Raw genomic sequence first — 24204 nt, 5'->3', positions numbered from 1 at the left:
CAAGTCCGTGTCTAATCATGTATATAGTACCTTAGTGATCAATCAGCTCATTTAATTTAGTAGGTAGGTACAAGCTTGTTACACGAAGCGTGAAACCTACTAAATGTAACGCTAGGGAATATGAGATGGCTACGTCCACAAAACGTTATTGATGATGCATGTGTTATTACATTTATACGGTTAGTAATCATACTTCATTCAGTATGAACAACAGTCTTTCAGAAATTGTCATAAACATAAGTGATGGGAAAATATGTGCGTCGTTCGGATTCGGTTCGGGAACGGTCGGTGCTTGGTACCAGGCATGCATCGGGCCACAGGAGGTGGACTGAAGTTCGCAGGTCAAGGCGGTTCGAGTCGCCGCGCGGGTCGAGGACCGAGCGCAGTCCGTCGCGCTTGAGGTAGGTCCCGTTACTGCTCCCGGCCCATATAACCCTAGTATTCGCCGCTGCTTTTGTTACAAAAACGCCATTTTCTACCTTACAAACACGGAGATTCGCGGGTTGAATAACCCGTGCGCTCTGCAAGCTTTAATAAAACGAGGGCTCAATACTTCAAATTGAACCGGTGAAATTTTAAATGAAGAGGTTCATTACAGCGAATGGTTCCGATAACAGTGTGTGTGGTTGTTTGTTGCGTGGCCGCGTGGGAACGGGGCGCACGCGGGCGGAGCGCGGCGGCGCTCGAGGTAGCTTATCTTGAAATATCGCCGCTGACAGCACGAATCGCGACCGAATCGCCGCCGTGGAAAATTAAGGCTCACGGCCATTAATTTTATTTAATCGTCATTTGAGGAACGAGGCTGCCACGAAGAAACGTTTATTGACAAATGCATTTCAACTATAAACTATGATTAGCTCTCCTAAACAGTAAACAGAAAGTAATATTTTTGAACACGCAACATTTGAGCGATGTGAGTTTGTGAGTGTTATTGCGGATGTGCATCGAGTTCACCTTGATAAAAAGCTAGGCCAAGTCGTCAGTAGGTGATCTTTATATTCTAAATGTGGACACTAGTTTAAAACTAATGTGTTTTATATAGGTTTTATAGTGCACGCTTGACTCAGGTATCAACGATGACATCAGTATCACATCCGACCGTCATAAAAGCGCACTCGTAACTGGAAATGTACATACAATACATGACTCAAACAGTTTATTTATCAAACACTGCGGAATTTTATCCAATAGGCAAAGGTAAACACTACCTAATTACAATTGTATGTCATTGTACATGTGTTTGTTAGCGGATATTGCTCATGATTGGAATTGGGAATTAAGGAGCGAGCAAGGCACATAGCTGTTTAGTCTGGCAATAAAATAGAGTAATGTCCATTAAACATTCAAGTAGTTGCAGCGACTGGCGAGCTTCCAAACGCGGCTAGCGGCCATAAGCGATACGAAATCCGAAAGCGTTGCTAATTCGTTAATAAACCTATAACCACGGCCGTCGCTGTAGCCATATGTTCCCTCTAGATAATTGCTAAATTCATTGTACTCCGCGATGGCTTGTCAACAATTAACTCAATTAAAACATTAGGTAGGAACGTGCGTTCTTAAGTCAATGTGGTTTCAATATTTCCGATGTTGTTCTGAACATGTAGGTACTTAATTGTTAAAGAATAAATAACTTGAGTTAATACGTGTGAATGCTCAATGAATCAACTATCTGCCAACCCGTTTTATGTATTTGAACACAAATCTTTTGTTGAAGTGTCTGATAATCCCCTTAGCGACACTGTCCGCTGAAATATTGTCGATTTAATCCCGTGAAGCTACTGCATAAGCATAATTTACCATAATACGACTTGTTGAGCTAGATTTGCATTCATTCATTTAATCGAGTGCGATCGAGATGTAATCTGGCGTCACTTTCTCTCTCGGTGGTTGTGAGTGAGACGGTGATATTGGAGCTGGAGTATTCGCATTGGCACGGATAGTTATGGTAATGAAGGAAGGAGTAGTTAGGTATGTCTGCGCCGTCGCCGTCTGCGCCGCCGACAAATAAATGCCACCATCGAGACAGATTTACGCTCTGACAACGTCTGTCAAAGTTAACAGCTCGTTCTACTCTGTGTATTCTAGCTCTGGAATTTTATATGAATTTATATTTACACTACTAATGTCTCGAATGTTCTGCGTGCAGATGCTCGACGACGAATGTAGAATTCTAAATAATACATAACTGATGAAAAACACTGTATAGTTTTACATTTTCTTAATTGAAAACCTGTAATGATTGTACCTACTGGATTTATCTTTGGCTCCCAATTGCGGTTGACCATTTCGAGTTTCGATTAAAACAGTAAAATTAAACGAACGACAAACGGTATTTCACCCCACAATCAATTTTAAGTGACAAATAAATGAATAATGTTAAATAGTTGCATTGAAATTTACATTTTGATTGGAAATTCTCCTAGTCTATTTCACGATTGTATTCGTCGGGAAAGTGTAGTCTAGTCGCTAAGGGAAATGATAATGAGATAGCGATGCCTTGCACTTGCACAATTCTGAATCTAAAGAATGAATGAAGTCATGGAAGGCCTTTTTAATTTATTATGATTAATTACTATAAATAATTTATCTTGTTCAATGTGCTTCAACGCTTTTAGGTCAAGACCAAGATGAGTGATATCACGTATTTCGTTTGTGGTAAAGAGGTTCGAGGAAAATAAGGTTATGAAGTGTTTGCTTGATACATAAGTATCTATAAATCTTTTCAATACACATTTATTTGTGTAAGATTGTGGATACGTTACATGAATTAAGAATAAATTTTATTTACGAGTTTAGATTTAATTTTCTCGCAACACTGACTGTTAAATAAAACAAAGGCTCAAACACAGCTCCCTGAGAAGTTCGAAACTACAATACCATCCAAGTCGTGATTTATTTACACCCGCTACTGTAGTCTAGCGAAAGTTTTCATTTAGACTTATAACGCGCCTCGTAAAAGTGGAATGGTAGCAAAATGGGCATTAAAGAGGTGGTTAGTTGATAGTGTGCGGAATCGAAAGCCGCGCCAAGGTCGCCGACGCCACGGCAACCAGTCGGGGCGGTCCATGTTACCAGTTCCAGCAATGCTCACGTGCCCACACGGACAGACTTGTTCTCATCCGAATGCAACTGATTGATTGGATAATTATACTTAATCATGTTCTTATGAATAATATGTTAATAATTTGTAATCATTGTAAATAATTTAGAATTATTAAATGCGTTTAATATAAAAAAGAGCACGGATGTGTAAACTATGAATTTAATCGTTTCTAGGAAGCGTGGTAAAGTTAACAAAATAAAGATATTTTATCTGAATATCTGAATAAAAAGTAAATAAACGCAACATTAAATTACAATTGCGTTTTGATTTGACAACTTTTGTTCGACTAGTCACAACGAGGTAATTAGCAATTATCCTCTGCCGGATATGAAATTAGCCAAGTTCGTCATAACATGCGAGGCAAGGTCTCGGCAAATACAATTTGACCCTTGACATTATATAGCAACAGGAAACACAGGAAGTAGATGAATAATGTCAAGATTCATGATACAATTGTCGTGTGGTAAGGAGCACCAATAGTCCAACGAGCGTGGGAGCATTACTCCACTCGGCTGGACACGTTGCAATTCGTTCAGGACTGGACACGAAACCCGAGAAATTCGTCTGGCGTTTGTTTAGTCTACAAAGCCAGACTATCAACGAAGTTCTCAAGAATCAAGTTTTTCCAGAATCGTCGTGTCAATGATCACAATGAGCCCCAAAGAGAAAGAAACAAACTTTATTTACACGAGCTAATTACAATTAGATGTGGTTTGGCAGGCCTCCAAGCGACGCTACATCTTCATTTGGATAACAGACAGCATTGACTAAAAAATAAAACGAGAGCCTGTAGATAAAATGTTAAAAAATGTACCTCTGTAATATGTAATGAGCATTGAGACCTATCCGGTGCACTCGAGCCCCCGACTGAGGTAGCACGCTCCGCTCGCTTTGCTAATGAGCCCCCAGACATATTCTTTCTATTACCTTTCTCTACTAGTTTCATTTCCACCTCGATTTTTTCCTCGAACGTTTTAAGTACATGAACTTTTATACTACACCTACACTTTAGCGGACAAATGTAAATATGTACGTACAGACTTGTTGGAAACTGAATAAAGGTTAGACTGAAGGTTAGAAAATCGATTAGTCGAACGCTGAACTCGTCTTTCCGAAAAACCGTGTTTTTATTTGTAAAAAGTTTCCGATACATCCGCTATAAATTGTAACGCTTAAGGGGTCGGCCCGGATTATTACCGTATCCATTTGGCTAATTCATCATAACCAAATTACAGGTTCTTGCGCCGATTTGTGATGTGAACTGGAATAAGAGATTGGAGATCGGAGAGTTACAATATTCCCATATGAAACGGCCGGACCTTGGTCGCTCACAATCTGTCCAAAATAGCAAGCGATCATTTTCATTGTTGTCTGTCTGTCGCAAGCCAGGCTTAGCCATGTTTTGTACCTACTGTCCCACATTAAGAAACCCGTTGGTCGGATGTAATGTAGTTTCAATTTCAATATTTCCATGGTGGTTGGTTCTGATTTTGAAATATACTTCTCATCAAAACAATCGAAACACTTCCAAATTTTGTTTCAACAAAACACGAGGTAATTTGAATTTGGAACATTAATATTAAGAATGACATTTACTTTTTATTCTTAATTTAATATTTGTGATAATCCTTATGAAACATAATCGCTACTTTTTTCTGATGATAAGTGTATTTAGCGTGTAATACTTCGACTTTTTATTATTATATTTGACCAATTTCTATATTATTATCTATTCTACCACAATTACGATGCGTTGTTGCGGTTTTAATGGCTCATTTGCAATTCTAACTCACTATGACTCAGACTCGTCAGTGGTCGGTTAAATTGTGTTTAGCATGCACCATTAACTGAGAAAAGTTTTCAAACATAAATAACAACCTCCACTATTTACTTACTTTTTCTGTTCATCGAAAACACACATGGATAATAAAATATTGTACACTTTTTTTTGTAAGAGCTATTGTTTTGTTGTAAACACGATTCTTAAAACCTTAAAAGCCGACGCTTTCATTGTAATTGAATTGTGACATTTTTTTTAATTTCTCCAATTTTACTTACATATTTCCTTTTAAGCACCGCAGACATCTTCCTCTTCAAGTAACAATTTTTAAATTTCGACATTACGTTACGCTTTATAAAAGCCATATTTGGCGGCAGGTAGACGTTACGGGTCTCCATTGACTAGCAATTTAATGTTTGAATCGTTTCGCTTTTTTTTCTGAAAGATTGTTCCTTTAGTAAAAGCCGTTCGCTACCTGCTCGCCAAATGGTCGGCATTTGTTTCTCATGTTGTGTGTTCTTGTTATATTTAAGTGATTTATTGTTTGTTTCGCTCCAGCAATAAAACGGACAAGCTTTATCTTATCTTACTGATGAAGTGACAGCGATAGTGCGCAAACATGCCCAGCCGTCGGTTATTGCTATATTTTATTATGTTCTACCTATGCTTGGTTATTCTTAGCTGAGGAACGATATCCCATTGAAATCATATAAAATATATACGTTTGGATCTAATTTTCTTGTTTATGGTTTCTACAAATGCAATTTCCACTACCAGAATAAAAGATTGCAAGAAAATTTGAATATTAAAGGTTTGGTTGTTTTTCTGCGAATAAATGATTTAATATTATTAACATTATAAATTAATTATTATTAAGTTATTTTATTTATTTAGTATTTTTTTATTATTAGTTATTATTAATTTTAATATTATATTATTTTATTATTTATTATTATTCGGAAGACGTGGATGGGGCTGATATTATTATTAAAAAGTGTATTTTGTTAGGTAAACGTACAACGGTTGGATTGTTACTAATTATTTTGTCACTGAGCAAGTCCTTTATTTTTCATGGAAATTAATCGGCTGGAAATTAAGAATAAAAGATATGAGGTCAACATCGTTTGTTGGAAACAAATCCTCTGTAGATTTTAGGACTTTAGCTACAACAATACTATATTGTTTTTTTTAATTTTATTTTCCTTTTTCTTGCGCACTGTAGTTGTTACTATATACTCTTCCGATGGTTGTCTAGAAGAGATCGCTCTTAGCGATAATGGCGCCTTTGCCCGTCTTAGAATAAGTATCTCCTGTAAATGTCTTGTAAATTTGTTATTGCACACAAATTTATTATTATTAATAATAACGATGAAACTTCCGATTGACCATATTGTACGATCTACTCTGAAGCGGCGTGCGTGTATAAAACGATTGATGAATGTGGCGGAAGCAAGAGAAGTATGTCAGGATCGAAGCAAATTAAATTCCATATTCTCTGCTCACCCCGGTGGGAAATAGACGCGAGTTTATGTATGTATATATATACATGAAACTTCCGATAAATATTAAGTTTATAATTTCCGGTATTAATATAGAGAGATAGATAGCAAAGCAACTGATATTTTTAGAAAGTTAGTTTTTCAAAGGATAGCTTCGACCGCAAAGCTGACGGGATGTGGCGAGAGATATCGGAGAAACCTGCTTCTCAGGATACTATTGCCTCGATATTGTCAGGAATCAAACTTTTTCTCAACCTTTTAGTGTAGTGGTGTGTAATTCCTCTAATTAAGAAAGAAAGAAAAAAAAACGTTATTATACATATAGGAACACCACAGTAACAAATATGATACCAAAAACGGAATAACTCATTACTTACAATCAAAACACTTAATAAAAACAACTTACACAAGAGAGTACAAATAAATAAGACAGTAAACAATAAGACAAATTGTAATTGAGTAATTGTATTGTTATTAATTCCGGGATGATTAGGTCATTCGCCTCATACTCAAACTGAAAAATAGGTAACATAGTTACACTTTGAATGGTCAATATTTACATGAATAAATTTTTTGACGAACGCCTCCTCCGCCTAAAACTAGTATGATCTAGTTTCTAAATTTGTGTGTGTGTAAACATTATATTTGTCATCTTTCTTTTTTTTTTGTCGTGACTTGTAGTAGACTAGCTTTCTTCCCGCGAATCCTTTAGCGAACACTTCGGTTACGTCTTTTTTCTACCCCCTTTCTTTCTTTTTAAGGATGATTTTTGGGATCAAAGATATCGTGTTTCTCCATGGTAACATACAGTTACTTTCGCATTTATAATAAATAGTACTTTTGGATTTGCCCTGGTCGGCATTGCACTGATTGGCCGGGCTTTTCCCTGTGATGCGTAGCCTAGTTGTCTCTCTCTTTATTTAAGAGCTGCGCTCTTGTCGGTGGAGTAATCGCCATTCCTCTGTTCTTCCCGCCAAATCTTTCACCTCCTGATACGACACGACCTGCACCTTTTACTTATTTCATAAATGTTCTCCTAGGTCTGCCCCTTCCGCTCTTCCCTTAAATTTTTCCTTCTATGATGTTTGTTATAAATGAATCGTGTCGTATCAGTCCTCTCTCTGTCTAGTTATTATTATCATTATCATCAGCCCATTAACGTCCCTACTGCTGGGGTACGGGCCTTCCCTACGGATGGATAGGGAGATCGGGCCTTAACCCATCACGCGGGCCCAGTGCGGGTTGATAGTTATTAACGACTGCTAATGCAGCCGGGACCAACGGCTTAACGTGCCTTTCGAAGCACGGAGGAGCTCGAGATGAAAACTTTTTTTGTGGTCACCCATCCTACGACCGGCCTTTGCGGAAGTTGCTTAACTTCAACAATCGCAGACCGAGCGCGTTTACCGCTGCGCCACGGAGCTCCTAGTTATATATCTCCTAGCTCCTAGTGATATGTCTAGTTATATATAGTATAATTTATCACCTCAGGTGTGTATATTTGTGTTAATCCGTAATAACCCGTTGAGAGAGCGATTTACATCCTAGTGTGTAGTGTCAGGGTTCGAATTCCGGCTCGTGTTCTAAACCACAGAATTCCACTTTGTAAGTTTGAATTCATGTTTGGATCATAGATAATTGATATCGCGTGGTTTCCAGGATCTGTGCCCGGTTCATGGCAATACCTATTACATGGGACTTAAACATAGCTGGCGAGGAGTGGATGTATTATACACCTCTGACGACGTGATGCTATATTATGTTATTTATTTTTGTCTGAGGACTTTTAAACCACGTTATTCACAGCAAACACCCCGGATATATAGGGCATATTTAACATAATTTATCGCGAACAAATAGTTTAAATAGATATTCAGTGTTCAAGCCAATTTATCAAAGAACTACTCGGGTTTTTGTTAATATATTCATTAGTCATACTTCACTGCTATCCGTCATACGAAGTACACAAATGATATAAATTACAATTTAGACACGTATGTACGATAATATATTAAAGTCGATAGCAGCAACGTAGGTCTGTAGGGTGACGGCGAAACTGGCGAAATCTAGAGAACAGAATAAGCAGAAAAGTATTAAAAAAGTGAAACTACAAAATAAATGTTGGCAACAATCATTTACTTCTTTTAAAAATAATAATCACCCTCACCTTCTTCTTATCGTGTGGATTATGTAGTGGAATACCAGCCTCATCAAACCTGGTGTCAGGGTTATTATTGAGCCGCCAAAGGCCCCTGACATGACTCATGTAACGACTACATACTTACATCAGTAAGTAGTATCAGAATCAGAATCATTTATTCAACGTAATTATCATGGATAAACTTGTTGAAGGTCAATGTAACATTTTTGAATTTACGTCATTTCGCAAGGTGTTATGGCTGAGTAGAAGAAATGACAAGAAACTGCAACAGCAACACATCTTTTAAATCAATGAGGGTACAAGTTATTTAATAACTAGAGGAACACATTCAATATCAGACATTTTTATCATTTAGGTAATCATTAATCTTATAATAAGCTTTTTTACATAAAGCAAGCTTCACGTGAGCTTTAAATTTATTCTCTGACAAATTTAAAATATAGAAGTAAATATTGAATAAAATATTTAAAATATAAAAGCAAATATAAAAGTAACCGGGACCAACGGCTTAACGTGCCTTCCGAAGCACGGAATCACCCTCATAGTAAAATATTATAAGGCAACTCGCACCCCTCCTGATAAAAAGTCATGACAAATCAAATAGTGACAGGCGATCAGCCCGTCGTCTAATAGTGCGAACTGAACAGACAGTCCGCGGTATCCCCCCATTTAAGACTAAAGGAAGACCCAGAGGGGGTGAGGTCGGCGGCGTCCGATACGAATTGGTGGGGGGCGGAGAGTTACCATTCTCTACTAAACAGTTACACACTCTAGGAAAAATAAATAAAGTAAAAGCGAAGGGATAGTTTCAATTATTACTCTTAAAATAATTCAACCGTTTTTCATTTGGTTACGAATGTAAATTGAAATATGTAAATATTCGTTGACAGCTACTGAATGATAAATGAAACCAAATGAAAAATGATTCCAATAGTATTGGATATTGTAGCTGTTAATTATATTTCAGGCGTTAAATACTTAAACTTATGTCATCAATGAGACACATTGTATCAAAGTGCGTGTATGAAACGATTGTTGAATGTGGGGGAAGCAAGAGAAGTATGTCGGGATCGAAGCAAATTGGAATTCCATAGTCTCTGTTTACCCCGGTGGGAAATAGGCGTGATTTTATGTATGTATGTACATATATCTTTCAAGAGAATATTATTTCACTTAATATTTAAATTTTAACGCATAAACCACTGGTCCAATTTGGATTAAATTGGCAAATAGATACTCTAAATTTGTCATAGAGTACTTCTCTGGCCTACAAGTTTTCAGAAGACAACTTGCACCGACTTTTAATAAGAAGTCCAAAGATATGATGTATCGCACGGACACAGGTGATCAACCCATCCATCTCTATTCCATCATGTTGGAGAGGACACAATCCCTTAGTTTATAGGTACCTAATATTAATGTGACTAATACAATAAGTCTGAAAGGGTTTCAAACAAAATCCTCTGAAGGCTTTATAAATTGGAAAGCATAAGAAAATTTCAACGTTTTATGCCTATAAAGTACCTACTCTTAACGTGATTTGAACGTCTACAACCTTTTCAGGTTTATCCTTGGATTTCGATGTACCCGGTCGTTACACTGAGACACAGACTTGAAGTCATGTCAGGTGTCGCGTAATACTTATTATGCGAAGGTCTAACATTCTCATGTTTTCAACACTCTCTGTACGTGAAAAAAATATGTGTTTTCCTTTTATATGTACATATTCTTCAAGAGTATTCAACGCAAATAAAACTCCGTCTTATTCGTATTTAAAATACATCAATATGTATTCATCATCACTAATTTAAGAGCCACGCTCTTGTCGGTGTAGCATTCTCCATGCTACTTTTTAGGAAAAATAGGGCAGTGGTTTCCCTCTTGCCTTCCGCCCCGCAGTACTCTGTCTGACGCGAGTGGGATGGCGTGGGCGCCATATTCGTAGTCTATTTCAAAGCCGTACTACTAGGACTCTTGTCCTCCGCCTTTAAATAGTGCTGACAGTTACTGCTGCCCTATGTCTGCGCAAAACGTACCTTTCGTAAAATGCAAACTGTAACCTTGATTTGAGACTAATTTCTAAACATCCCATACGTAGATACGAGTTAGCTAGCAGCAAGATTCGAGTGTGTAGTTGTGATGGTTTTGTCGCTAGGCTATTACTCGCACCACTCGCTCAGGCGGAGGATTCTGCTTTGAGTTATAAAATGACCACTGGTTGGTCGTGAATTTTGAGCGCCAAACGAGCATCACTGAGCGAGTTTTATCTTTGTCGCTGCGACAAATTAGCGAAGAGAGTTCTCGCCGGCAGTGTGAACATCCAGCGATCAGTATGAATATTAGTATCTCTTTTATATGTCTTTTGTCCGTTTCTAGAGCGAGAAAATAGATCTTGTCTTGAATCTTGAAGAGCATTTATTTTATTTGACTGACACCTGTGTTTTATTCCTAACTCTATGGACACAGAACGGTCTACTGTAAGGCCGACCAATCAGGGACAGCCGTCGGACAGTTGACAATTTGACAATTGTAAGATTGTGATTTAACAGTTTTACTTCGATAGATTATAATCTGACGAATAATAATACGTTAAATTGTAAGCAGTATATTACGTTTCACAATCTCGCGAGATAGATTATAATCTAACGTTATTTACAATTTTACGGTGACATATATATAATATAGAAAACACGTAGGTACTGGAAGTCATGGTAGGCTATTATATCACTTATTAGTTGTTATGCAGCCATTTTTGATTCTATCTGTTACTCAATAGTGCAACGCCCATCTAAGAGTACCTCATGTTGGTGTGAAACTGCAGCATTTAAAATACGTTAACAATGTATAAACAATGAGTGCATATAGTTGTTAATTTAGGAGCAATTCTTTTTTCTTTCCATTAATTTTGTATTATCTGCCTTTTCAAGTCCATTAACTTGATAATATCTACCATTGTCTAACTTTTTTCCTGCTAACTAGCTATGATTTTTCATAATATTCCGTCCGTTTTGCTCTCTTTTTCATTCATTAGATGTTTCAGCCTGCACCCTAACCAATTTAGGACAGTCTCATAAGGTGATTGTTAAACCGTGATTATTTATTTTCGAACTCAGGACCTCTAGGCGAGCCGTTCTAACCGCTAGACCACGGAGACTAACAACTTTGAAGACAATAATAATAAGTTGTAGGGAAAATAAGCAATAACTTGGTAGGAAAATAAGGTTGGTATTTTAGCACCATCCTGTCTCCGTATTTTTGTAACCTTCACTTGGCTAATAGAATTCTGCGGTGAGGCTTATTTTATGGCAGTGATTAAGCCAGGTTATGATAATTTTATGCGCAACGTTTAACACTGTTTGTTTGTTTCAGGCCGCACAAAATGATGCTGGAGTCAAGCCGGTAAGTCATTCTTCGTCCTTGAAATATTAAATACTGTTTACCATATGACAACATTGGAAATGACACAACGTCTACGTAAGGTCTGCGTAAACACCTCAAGTAAACACTTTTTCACCTTGTTACGTCTGTTCTGGGGGTCTAAAAAGCCACATTGAAGCAATTAGTCTAACAAGCAATATTGCAATTGGATATTAGTGCATATAAATAAAAATAATAAATTCTTTAGATTTTCATTCTCATATAGCAGTCTCTTGTTCTGAATACATAAACAAATGAATAGCCTATATACGTCCCACTACTGGGCACAGGCGTTCCCTCAATCAATGGCAGGGATGTATGGAGCATACTCCACTACGCTGCAGCGTTTTATTTTTAAAATTAAAAAATATTATATTTGCTTTGACGTGATACGACCTTCGTCTTGTGAATCCCCTGGATTTATCCTCAAAAGAATTTTCACAAACAACTGATCAGTCATTCTAGGCTATTCTAGACTCGTCGACAGGAAAATCGTACAAACCCTCAAGTTACCTACGAGGTCATTAGGAAAGAGTCGAAAGTGTAATATTGATCCACATAGGCGACTGATTACGTTCCTAATCCCTTTCGTGTTGTTTGTCGTTTTATCCGAAATACGAGATTTGCTGTTGCTAACGAAACATCTGTTATAAAACTAGCTGTTGTTACCCGCAAATCCTTAGTCTGTCCTTAGGTAGTTTCCTGTGTCCGTCTCTGGGTTTCGATCTGTCTATGTAGCATAAACAAACTGCTTTTATACGTCCCACTGCTGGGCACAAGCTCTCCTTCAGTCAACCGGACGGGGTATGGAGCATAGTCCACCACGCTCCGCCATACTACCGCTGGCACTAAACCAATTCAGATGAAAATTAGCACATTATAAGATCGACTCAGGCATACACCGTACATTCCATACAAAAATCTCATTCTAACCGTATCCCGCCTATCGCGAAGTGCAAGCGAGTTTACTCAGCGACTAATGGCCATTTAAGACTAAAGTAAGACTCAGAGGGGGTGAGGTGGGCGCCAGATACGAATAGGTGCGGGGCGGAGTTACCGTTCTATACATAGTATTATTCTTTATTCTATAACCCAGTACTAATGTACTTACAACTCACATAAGCGAAGTCACGGAGAGCTACGTATAATCGAAGTTATGATAAAATATAATAATGATTTGTTGTTATGATGACATGATTTATGTTGTTTTATTGTGTACCAATAAAGAAATAATAAATACATACATACATAAACTCACGCCCGTTATCCCTAATGGGGTGGGCAGAGCCACAAGTAATCAAAGACAACTTGCAGCCACTGTTGATACGATGTCGTAAGCTGGATATGATGAACCGTATGGTGATAAGAGATCAACCTATCGCCCATAACATTAGTCCATCATGTTAGAGGACACAATCCCTCTGTCGGTTTTTACGACATGCCCGGGAAGACAAGCAGCTGAACGTGTTCTATGTTTTTTATTTGCTCCCAGAACAGCATAGAAGCAAAAAAAAAAAAATAGTGTATGAAAAAATCATGCATGTTCATGTATACATATATCTAGATACTTCTTGTATTATACACATAATGTTACGGTTCATGAACATATTTACACCTATATTACAGGGTTTTTAACTTACTTTACGCGTCAGCCTTTCACAAAATATACTAACCAATCGAAGCAACTTGTAATTAGTCAGTGGGGAAATAAAATATTCTTTCATTTTTTTTCATTTACAACAATGACCCAATGAGGGTGACCCTAGGTCTGCGTCTTACCTGGTCCAACGCCTATCAGTGCTTGTGTAACGGGGCAATGCCACCAGCACATTGGACTAGGTTAGATTCAGAACACTTAAGCGCATAGTTGGACGTGAGCGTGACGTATGTTTCTGATTATGCGACAAATTGTATTATTGTAACGAAAAAAATTGTCGACAACCCTATCTGTTGACCCTTTACACCAATTTTAAGTAATATTAGAACATAATATTGTATCGTAACAACAGTGGCAGCAAATTGTCATTGATTACTTGTGGGTGTACCTCCGTGTATTTGTAATATTTATGAATACATTGTTACCAGTAGTAATATGTGTGGTAATCTGTTGAGGTCTGCGCAGACTGTTATTAGTTCCACAATACGACCGCTGCCGTCAATTATGTGTGAAAGTGGTTCGTTTTCCAATTTCTAATTACTTTACAATGTATTCGTTATACTCTGCAATGTCCTTACCAAACAAAGGACAGTCTCTGTTATGTTATAATAATGCTAAACAGCAAACGCCCTCATTTACCCAAATAACATTTTTAAACAATCTTATCGCATAATTTATGTGCGCCAGATAAATAATTGCATTGCAACTTCATCATCATGATAAACGAATAAGCCGTGATGTAGTAAGTAGCCAGTGTGTAAGCACGGCGATAAATCACAGCCGAAAGAGACGTAAAATTCTTACCAAGATAAAACTGTGCCAAACTACCAAGAAAGAAAGAGATGGAACATGTTTGTAAAGTCCATCTTCAAATACGACCGTGAACCGAGTATGTAAACATAACACGTGTTATTATAGTTTTATTTACCATCGTATTATTTTTGTGGATACTGGATGGACTTGAATGTCTTGATACCGAAATAATGATTTTCTTTCGAGTGGTTAGAGCATTGGGCTCACGATCTGGAGGTCCAGGTTAGATTCCCGATCGGGACATTCGAAACAAGTTCGAGACTGTCCTTAGTTTGGCTATGGCATAACAGACTGAATCACTTGATTATTCGAAATTATAAAATGATGATTGAATTAAATATGATGAAGGTACCTGAAACCGTTGGTCCCGAGGTACTAGCTCAAACACCTCCACGAACCCGCACTGGAGCAGCGTGGTGGAATATGCTCCATAACCCCTCCGGTTGATTGAGTGAAGCCCTGTCCAGCAGTAGGACGTATAAAGGCTTTATATATTATTATTTTTCCTAAGTGCATGTAGCTATATATAAGGTATGTTCGTTTGCATGCTTATCAGTATAATATCAATGTTAGGTACCTCGCTTACTAAGCAGGAAATAGAACGTTTTATAATAAAATCTATAAGTGGACATGAGTTGCAACATGCCTATCAAGTACACGAGAACCGTGTTGCTAATTGTAAGCTATAAATTTTAATCTTTCGCTATAATAAATAATATGCCTTTAATAGCAGTGTCCGTCTTTGTACGACAATTTAAAGGTTTCATGTTAACATAACATAAGCACACGACTATATCCCAATTCGGGTAGTCAGAGGTTCATCCATCGCAAGATGAACTACATACCTACACCTTACCGAGCTTTCTGTTAGACCAACGTGAAAGGTGGTGAGCCGTATCGCCGTCTGTAATGGTCAACTGTGTTATTCATTAGCGCATGTCCGGTACCGGGGTACGAACTGGACACTCCCCGTTTGAGAAGCTAGCCGGTGTACGGTCACGAGTACTTATATATGTATATACTTTGAAACCATGTCACATTAACTTTTTTGACAAATTAAACCGTAAGTCTCATTAAATGTCAAATATGATAATGCGACAGAGTTCTAAAGTGGGTACACGATATCGCTCATGACTGTACAACAGGACCACAGTGACTATTTTTGTTTATTTACGCAGTTAAAGTTAAAATAACAACTCGTGGACTTCACTTATTTTTTCTATGAAGACATCGTTATTTTTATGGTCGTTTGCGTCTAATGATAATAAGATTGTTTTGTTTACCCGTCAACATTTAGTGTCTACAGAACGAGTGGTAACATCGTCAAATTCTCACTCTGGCACATTTGCGCTCGCAACAGGAATTTATGACGGTACGTCTTTTACGATCTATTTATTACTTTCCATTTTCCAGCTAAAGGAGGCCCATTGTGATAAAGTAAAGCTATGTTGAAACGGACGAACAATGGGAGAGGCGCGCATACTCGCCCGTTTCTAAGTAAAGGACGAACAAAAAAGGTGCATCTAATCTATCACTGCGACTCGCCACAGTGAGTCAAACGGACGTTTTTTACAACCGCTCATTTGCATATTGCCCTCTTGCTTCCGCGCGGCCATCCGGCCGACGTTAGAGCGAGACAGCGACGTTGTCGTGGTGACCTTAGCAATGTGCGCGTGCGTCGATACCGTTGCGCCCGTGAGAAGGAATTTTTGTCCGGTTCAAACGCTCAGCTGGTGGTATTGTAATCCGTTTTCGTAAGCAATTGAATTAGTTTTACTGCACAAACAATTTATCTGTAGGTGTCCTTGGCTGCAGGCTTTTCCTCATCAATGGGGAGGAAATACCTAGGGTATTATTAAACAGAAGGACTAGTTCAGTACAATTAGTGATTCATGACTATTATTAATGATAACATTTTACAATAGCTTCAATTCGCGGTAAGAATTAAAATTAAATAATAAAATAATTGGCTTTTTTAATTTTCTCTTTGTGAGTTTCCCTAAGCACAAAAACCATTTACGTAAGCTAGTGTTGTGACGTTCCTTAGCCTAGTGATGTATCAGTCGCGATGAGGTCGCGGACGTTGCAACAATGACTGTCATGTAAGTGGGTGAAAGCCATTCGAGGTTCATCTACAATAAGCCACTTGGAAATAAAATTACAATACTATGTCCTCAGGTTGATGGAAGTGACAGGCGTCATATCGGAAAGAATTTGACCGATTAACCGCGTCACAACCAGTGGAGTGCCGTTCCCGGGAAAGTTCCCATTTTGGGAACTATCCCGGGAGTAAAGAGGCGCGAAACTTTTGTAAACAGAGCTTGATCAGCTAACCTTTAGGTAGATAAGCCCAGAGTACAGCGAAAAATAATTTAAAAAAGAAAAGCAGCCAGCCAGCTTACTGTTAAAGAGTTTTAACGGGGGGATTGATGAATGTAGAGGAAGCAAGAGAAGTGTGCCAGGAATTCCATAGTCCCTGCTTACCCCAGTGGGAAATAGGCGTGAGTTTATGTATGTATGTACCTAAAGAGCCCAGGCTGACACTAGCTAAGGGTGTCGCCGTCGACGGATACAACTGGGTGGACATCATCATCATCACATATACCTATCAAGAGTATTGTATTTTTCTTAATATTTTAATTTTAACGCATAAACTACTGGTCCAATTTGGATTAAATTGGTAAATAGATACTCTAATCCGAAAGTTAAAACCCTGATACGGTAAGAGAGTACTTCTCTAGGAAATATGCGTGAGTTTATGTATGTACATATGTACAAGGGGAAAATTCCCACTTTGGCAACATTCCCGAGAACACACGTCGCTGGTCACGACACAAGTCAAATGTCAGCCATTAAACGATAGCGCAGAGGAAAACGTGACCGCTTACAGAATTTACTGGCGATTGTCACTTGTCATCTCACAGCTAAAAATGTCGCTTATGGGAGAAGACAATCGGTGCTTGATAATAATATGAACAAACAGACTGACGCAATGTACGCTCGTAATCCCACATGTTGTTAGAAGACGACTTTTAAGCACTATGCAGTTAGGAAATCACTTAAAGATAAAACATGTTTATGTGTCTTAGACAACATAATGGCCCCGATTCCTGCAGACACCACCTAATTTTATTTTAGGTTATATCCGTCATTTTCGTATCCGTCGAAAAGGAAAGGGACGGATGATTCACAGCTCTTAATTTTAGGAAGAATGAGTAAATTAATGTGTCGGGTTATTGACTGACGTAAAATTTTTAGACGCTTGGTTTAGATTTGTGCTTAAAATTGACGTGTGTTCCATAAATTTTATGCTTGTCGATTACCCGTCCCTTTCCTTTTCGGCGGATAAGAAAAGGACAGATATAACTTAAAATAAAATTAGATGGTATTTACAGGAATTAGCACCATTGTAAGCATAGACTAAAGGGTAATAGGTACCTACTACATATAGAACGTAACTCTCCGCCCCGCACTAATTCGTATCGGGCGCCGAGCTACATTTACTAGATCAGTCCTCATGCAGGGTCTGCACGGCCACCAAGCCGCGCGCGGCGCGATTTATCAATCAATCACTAAACACTAAACAGCCTATATACGTCCCACTGCTGGGCACAGGCCTCCCCTCAATCAATCAATAATTATTTATTGCACAAAGACATTAAGTATAGGACATGTACAAACGAATAAAATAAGCACAATTAAGCCTTATTGCTAAACAGCAATTTCTGCCAAGCAACCTTAGGGTGAAAGAACTTTATGCATTGGAGCGCGGGATGGTGCAATACAAAAAAAAAGAAATTATATCGTGGGCTTCAACCAATAGACACGCATCGCAGCGAATGCTATCTACGTGCGTATTGGTCAAAACCCTCGATATAATCCGCGATGCGATTGCCGTGCAGCGAGGGCTGTGACTTACTTTAGTCTAGCGCGGACTATCTGTCTCACTCGCACTTACGCGGTAAGGTGGTTTACTAATGAGATTTTTATCTAGAGTGTATTATGAGGAATATCATGTACCCACTTTAGAATTGTATCGCACTATCATATTTGACATTTAATGAGGCTTACGGTTTAATTTGTCAAAAAAGTTAATGTGACATAGTTTCAAAGTGTATAACATGTTAGTACTCCTGACCGTCCTGGTAACAATTGTGTGGATCAAGAAGTGGAAAATGACTCTTATCTATTTTGACAGTCAAGTTACATTGACGACAAGGCAAATTATTTAAAAATATATCATTCTTTCCTTCTACTGAAGCATTAAAGCTTTGTCTTGTCCGTGTGGTTTCCCACCATATTATGATGAGCAATGCGTTCCATACGTCATCTAAGATCGGTCGGCCGCATTAAAATTCCTCCATAAATTTTGTTTTCGTCATCGTTCGCCTTCGCCAGCGTCTGTAATTAGGATGATTGCTCGAAACACATTACTCTTGGTCTTGACAATATTAGAAAATTACCTTATTACAGTTGTAGTAGTACCTACATTCGTTTGTGGGATTCCATTTCGACTTGAATGATGCGTAGATGGTAGTCATGGTTGTTTGTTACTCGCATCACTAATTTAAGAGCCACGATCTTGTCGGTGTAGTATTCTCCATGCTACTTTTTTAGGGAAAAATAGGACAGCGGTTTCCCTCTTGTCTTCCGCCCCGCAGTATTCTGTCTGACGCGAGTGGGATGGCGCCCAGAGTAGTCTATTTCAAAGCCGTACTCCTGTCCCCCGCCTCTGAATAGTACTGCTGCCCTCTGTCTGTTTGTTTGTTACTACGCCTTTGATATGGCTAAAGTCCTCGCTTACATAAGTTCAAGACTATGAAGTACTCAATGAGGTAGTCAGAGGTACATCCATTGCAAGATGAACTAAGTACCTCACCGAGCTTTTTGTTGACACCAACGTGATAGGTGGTGAGCCGTATCGCCGCCTATAATAGTCTAACCAACTGTGTTAATCCTCGTTTGTATGTTTCAATTACTTTTATATAAATATTTAAGTAAGTGCTCGTGTTGATTTGACGTTTTTATTAACCGGTTTGTGTGAGGTTTTTACCGATAATTATAGTCGTTACACGTGGTGACTCGTAATTAAGGTTTTCCCTTGGGCATCGGGTTAAAAGGTCAGATCGGCAGTCGATTCAGTAAAAACGTGGTACTTAAGCACTGTCAGTAACAAAACAAAGCATCACGCATGTCCCCCGAAAGAGGAGCGTATGTATATAGTACATCCACGCTTCGTCTATGTTTAAGTCTTATGTAATAGGGGGCAAGCGTATTGCCATTCGCTGGGCAGAAATCCTGGTAACCGCGTGATATCAATTATTTATGATCCAAACATGAATTCAAACTCATAAAGTCGAATTCAGTGATTTATACGTAGTATTATTCCTTATTGTATGTCATTGATTGGTCTCACATTGGTCTTGAGGAGCTCGGTGGCGCAGCGGTAAACGCGCTCGGTCTGCGATTGTTGGACTTAAGCAACTTTCGCAAAGGCCGGTCATAGGATGGGTGGCCACAAAAAAAAAAGTTTTCATCTCGAGCTCCTCCGTGCTTCGGAAGGCACGTTAAGCCGTTGGTCTCAGCTGCATTAACAGTCGTTAATAACCATCAATCCGCACTGGGCCCGCGTGATGGTTTAAGGCCCGATCTCCCTATCCATCCATATGGAAGGCCCGTGTCCCAGCAGTGGGGACGTTAATGGTCTGATGGTGATGATTGGTCTCACAACTCACAACCCACACGAGAGAAGTAGAGACAACTGACTGATACTTTCGATAATTCAAATTTGTTGACAATTGATGCAAAACAGTAATCACATAGATAGACAAACAAATGACAGCTTTCTCGGCGTCCATAGATACATTATAATGCGGTACTTGGAACAATTTGTTCATAAAAAGCATCTATTGTTATTGTAACCGCGCAACGATTTGTTCCATTCGCTTGTTTTGTGTCTCAGTCTCGCTCGTAAGTAATTTTTTCTACTCCTCTACTTTAATCTGGCATTTAAATAACCAAAAAGTCTAATATAAGTACATACATAATTAAACTCTTTGAAAAAGTGTACGCTCTATGGCCTATAAAAGCATTGTTTACAAAGTGTAACTGTACTATAATGTCGCCAAAAAAGCATTGTTGTTGTTTTTTTTTTTTTGACCTGGAAACTGGCACCTTTACTTTGTTTGGTGCCATAGATATACTATAAAAAAAAAGTATACATTTGCCGCCATTTTCCCGCGCGTTGGAAAATAATTTTTATAAATAAAATTTTTCTTTGTATAATTTTTGTTTCATTTAAAATTACGTCGTCGTAGAAAAAGTATTGTATGCAACGTTGTATAACTAGGTCAAAAAATGCTCGTGGCGTCTCTTATTGCGATGTTCGCCAAGGCTCACATCGCAACTCACGCCACTCGCATTTTTTGACCCTTCTTATACAACTGTTGCATAAAATACTATTAAATGTGTCTTCGAAGCCATTACGTTTTACATAGTGAGCATAGATGCCGCATGTCTGTTTGTCTTACGTAAACACGTACGTAAATAAGAAATAATAACTACCTATAGAACGGCAACTCTCCGCTCCCACTAGCGTCTGAGCTAGGTTTACCTCATCCCCCTCGGACATAATTTAGTCTTCACTCGTGTGGCGTCAGACGTCACACACAGATGCGCGTGTACGATAACGTCAGTGTGTCGTGTCTGTGTAAAACGAGGTGTTTTGTATGAAGTGTCCGGGGTGTTTTATAGTTATTGTTCTATGATAGCGTAACGTGAGTGTGATTAATTATTATCAAATAATAACGTTAATAATGAAATAATTACAATTAGTTTCAAAAACACAAGTATCACCACGAGTGTGATAATTTTATAGAAACAACACTTTCATAAAACAATTTAACTATTTAATATGTCTACTTAACGCAACAGTCTTTCCCTTAACAGTTAAGGGGGTATCATCGTGTCATGGAGCAAGCTACCATGTTGCACATTCCTCCACTGAGTTTGTAGACACCCATTTAGAATCGGAACCCATTTGTGGTTGTCATTTACCAGTCGAAGTTTCAAAATTAATCAACCGTTCCTTCCTTTTAAATATTGTCCGTGGCAACAAAATGCCTCGCCCGCGGCTGTGTATCACGAACCAAACTAAATAACCTCATTTTAAACATTAAAGTAGTTAATTAATAACTCTATTTAATAATGCCATCGTAAATATCACAACGTAAATGAGCATAAACATTGTTATTTGTAGCGGAATTTGTCAATTAGGCCGAACATTGTCGAGTACCCTTGCAACATTGAAGTACTAATTAAAAAAGCAGTATTACCTGCCTACTAATTTGTTAGATGTAATTCCATTAGGCACTCATACAAAAAACACAAACTCAGTTGGTAGAACGCTTGACTCTCACTTTCAGGTCGCAGAATCGAATCCTAGCATAGGCGTAATCCAATGATTTTCGAATTCATGTTTGGATCATAAATGATTATCACGTACTCAGTGGTGAAGGAAAACATCGTGAGGAAACCCTCATTCCCGAGAAATGCGTTTCGGAGGTATGTGACCTAACCTATATTGGGGTGGATTTCCCTTCGCGGGTTGGAAGGTCAGACAGGCAGTCGCTTCTATGAAAAACCGGACCTGTCAAATCTTTAGATTAGGTAAGCGGACCCCGTGAAAAACGGGATAACGCTAGGGATGATGATGACGACTCAAACGCATGTTTGCAATGACATAAGCGCACGCACTACTACAAGTAAAAGAGATCTTTGATGAGCCCTTGAAGTTCGCTTTTAAGTGTGTACTAGTAAAAGTACCATTTCCACTTTGATAGAGAAATGTAAATTATTTATTACACTTTTACAACAGCTGTATGTTTGATTTATGGAGTCTTTGAGTAGGGAAAGTGGTTTAAGGCCCTATTCATACTTGCTCGACAACTTCGCGAGACTTACAGCAGAAAATGACCGTGTTGGATAAACGGAGATAAATGACAAAATCTCTCAAAACTCGTCCCTTCATTAAATTTCCCGTACCGACCCTTAACAGATTACATATTTTTTAAATTTACTAAAAGCAAGTCCTTATAAAGCCGTTGAAGTAATTTAACCTAACTTTATAATAATTAATACATAACTTTATACCGAAAGCACAGACTGGACACTCCATACGAAAATCTCCTTAACTTATGTCGCCTGAGACATGTGAGCGAGACAGACAATCAGCGCGCGTTCCATTACTCCTTACGGCTAGTGATGTTTGATGTATAGTGATGTTTATTAGTGAAAAATAAATTTGTTGGGTTGCCAACATGTAGGACCTCTCCTATTCATCTTCTTTATACCACAGCTCGTTTGACCACAATTTCACCATACCGCGCGGTTAACCCTTAGATGGATAAGGGCTCCCTGAAAACACATACTTATGTAAACGAACCCCAGACTTTTGCCTTAGCAAGTTATTTGATGCGTCCAGGTGTGCTATTACCAATGGCATCACCCTAGCTCTGATCTTAGATAAGCAAGTGATTATCTCAGCATTAATGTGTTTACGAGCTAGGCTATGGCTGGAAATATTTCACTATCACTTAATTGACAACTTATCTGTTTATTTATATTTTAGATACCATCGCATCGTATGCAAGGAAATTGAATATCGAATTATTTTTCCTATGCTGTTTTTTTCTGTAGATAGTGTGATAGTTGACTTAGAAATAATTTAGCGTTATAAAAGATTGTGGCTCTGTAAGTACTGGCGACTGCTCACTCTATTACGAATTACAGGCGTGAGTTTGTTATAAAAATGTCACGTCACTTCAGATGGTTTGGATACGTGAAGCGGATGAAGGATAATAGGATTACGAAAGCGAATAAGGGATAAGGCGAGAGCGTATAAGGCGAAGGTTTTTGATAGGTCTGCCAGAGTGAGACCTAAAAGCACGTACATAGACCAATTTGGGAATGTCCTTAAAAAAGGATTAGGTAGTATGATGTACTCTGAATCGACGCGTATGTATGACATGATTGATTAATGTGCAAAAATTTAAGACGACAGGCTTGAGGGTGCTCGGATAGGCGCGAACCTCGGCTCAGGTGGTACAACACTAGTGGGTCGATTTTTTTTGACGTGACCATATTTTCCGCATAAACATACATAATATAAACAACCTATGTACGTCCCACTGCTGGGCACAGGCCTACCCTCGGAGCATACTACACCACGCTGCTCCACTGTGGGTCGATGGAAATTTGGTTTAGATTTGCCGCAAATGACATTAACTACTTGGTCGGACTAGGCCGATAGCGATAAGCACTGAATGGGGTTCCACAAACCTAATATAGCTTTGACTTTTATATGCTAGCAATCTGGCACAAGTAAGTGTTCGAAAAAACGGGCCAATTTAACTTTTTACCTGTATTCGAACTTCAATTACTAATATAAATTCCAACCTCTAAGCCCTAGTAACCGAGTGTGGTGGCTACCACACACTACATAGACTCTGCTGTAAATCATACTGCTTGATTCAACAGGTCGCCCCTTAGTCTGCAAGACGCAGCCTGAACTAATAGCGGCTTTGGATCTGATTAATCTTCTAGTTCCGAACCGAACCTACTTGTAATTGTACTGAAGCCGACCAGCAGGGCTAACATGCGCAACGTGATAAAATTATCGATTGATTCAATCATTTTTTCGAAATCGATAAGTTTTATTTTCCCTAACATGCGTGTCACGTGATTTTGGTCGTATTTCGACAGAACGACATGACT

General features: G+C 38.5%; 1 protein-coding gene across 1 annotated transcript in view; it reads left to right on the top strand.

The window, feature by feature from the left end:
• Positions 1 to 24204, top strand: part of LOC126375636 (AF4/FMR2 family member 1-like) — a 263770-nt gene that overhangs the window by 68545 nt on the left and 171021 nt on the right. The window contains exon 2 of the mRNA XM_050022662.1: positions 11913 to 11942. Within this exon, the coding sequence (XP_049878619.1) occupies positions 11913 to 11942 (30 nt within the window). The remainder of the gene's footprint in view (positions 1 to 11912; positions 11943 to 24204) is intronic.

Source organism: Pectinophora gossypiella, chromosome 19 (genome assembly GCF_024362695.1).
Source record: "Pectinophora gossypiella chromosome 19, ilPecGoss1.1, whole genome shotgun sequence".
NCBI classification, from domain to species: Eukaryota; Metazoa; Arthropoda; class Insecta; order Lepidoptera; family Gelechiidae; genus Pectinophora; species Pectinophora gossypiella.
The sequence above is the reverse complement of the archived record's forward strand: the minus strand, read 5'-3'. Positions and strand labels throughout refer to the sequence as shown.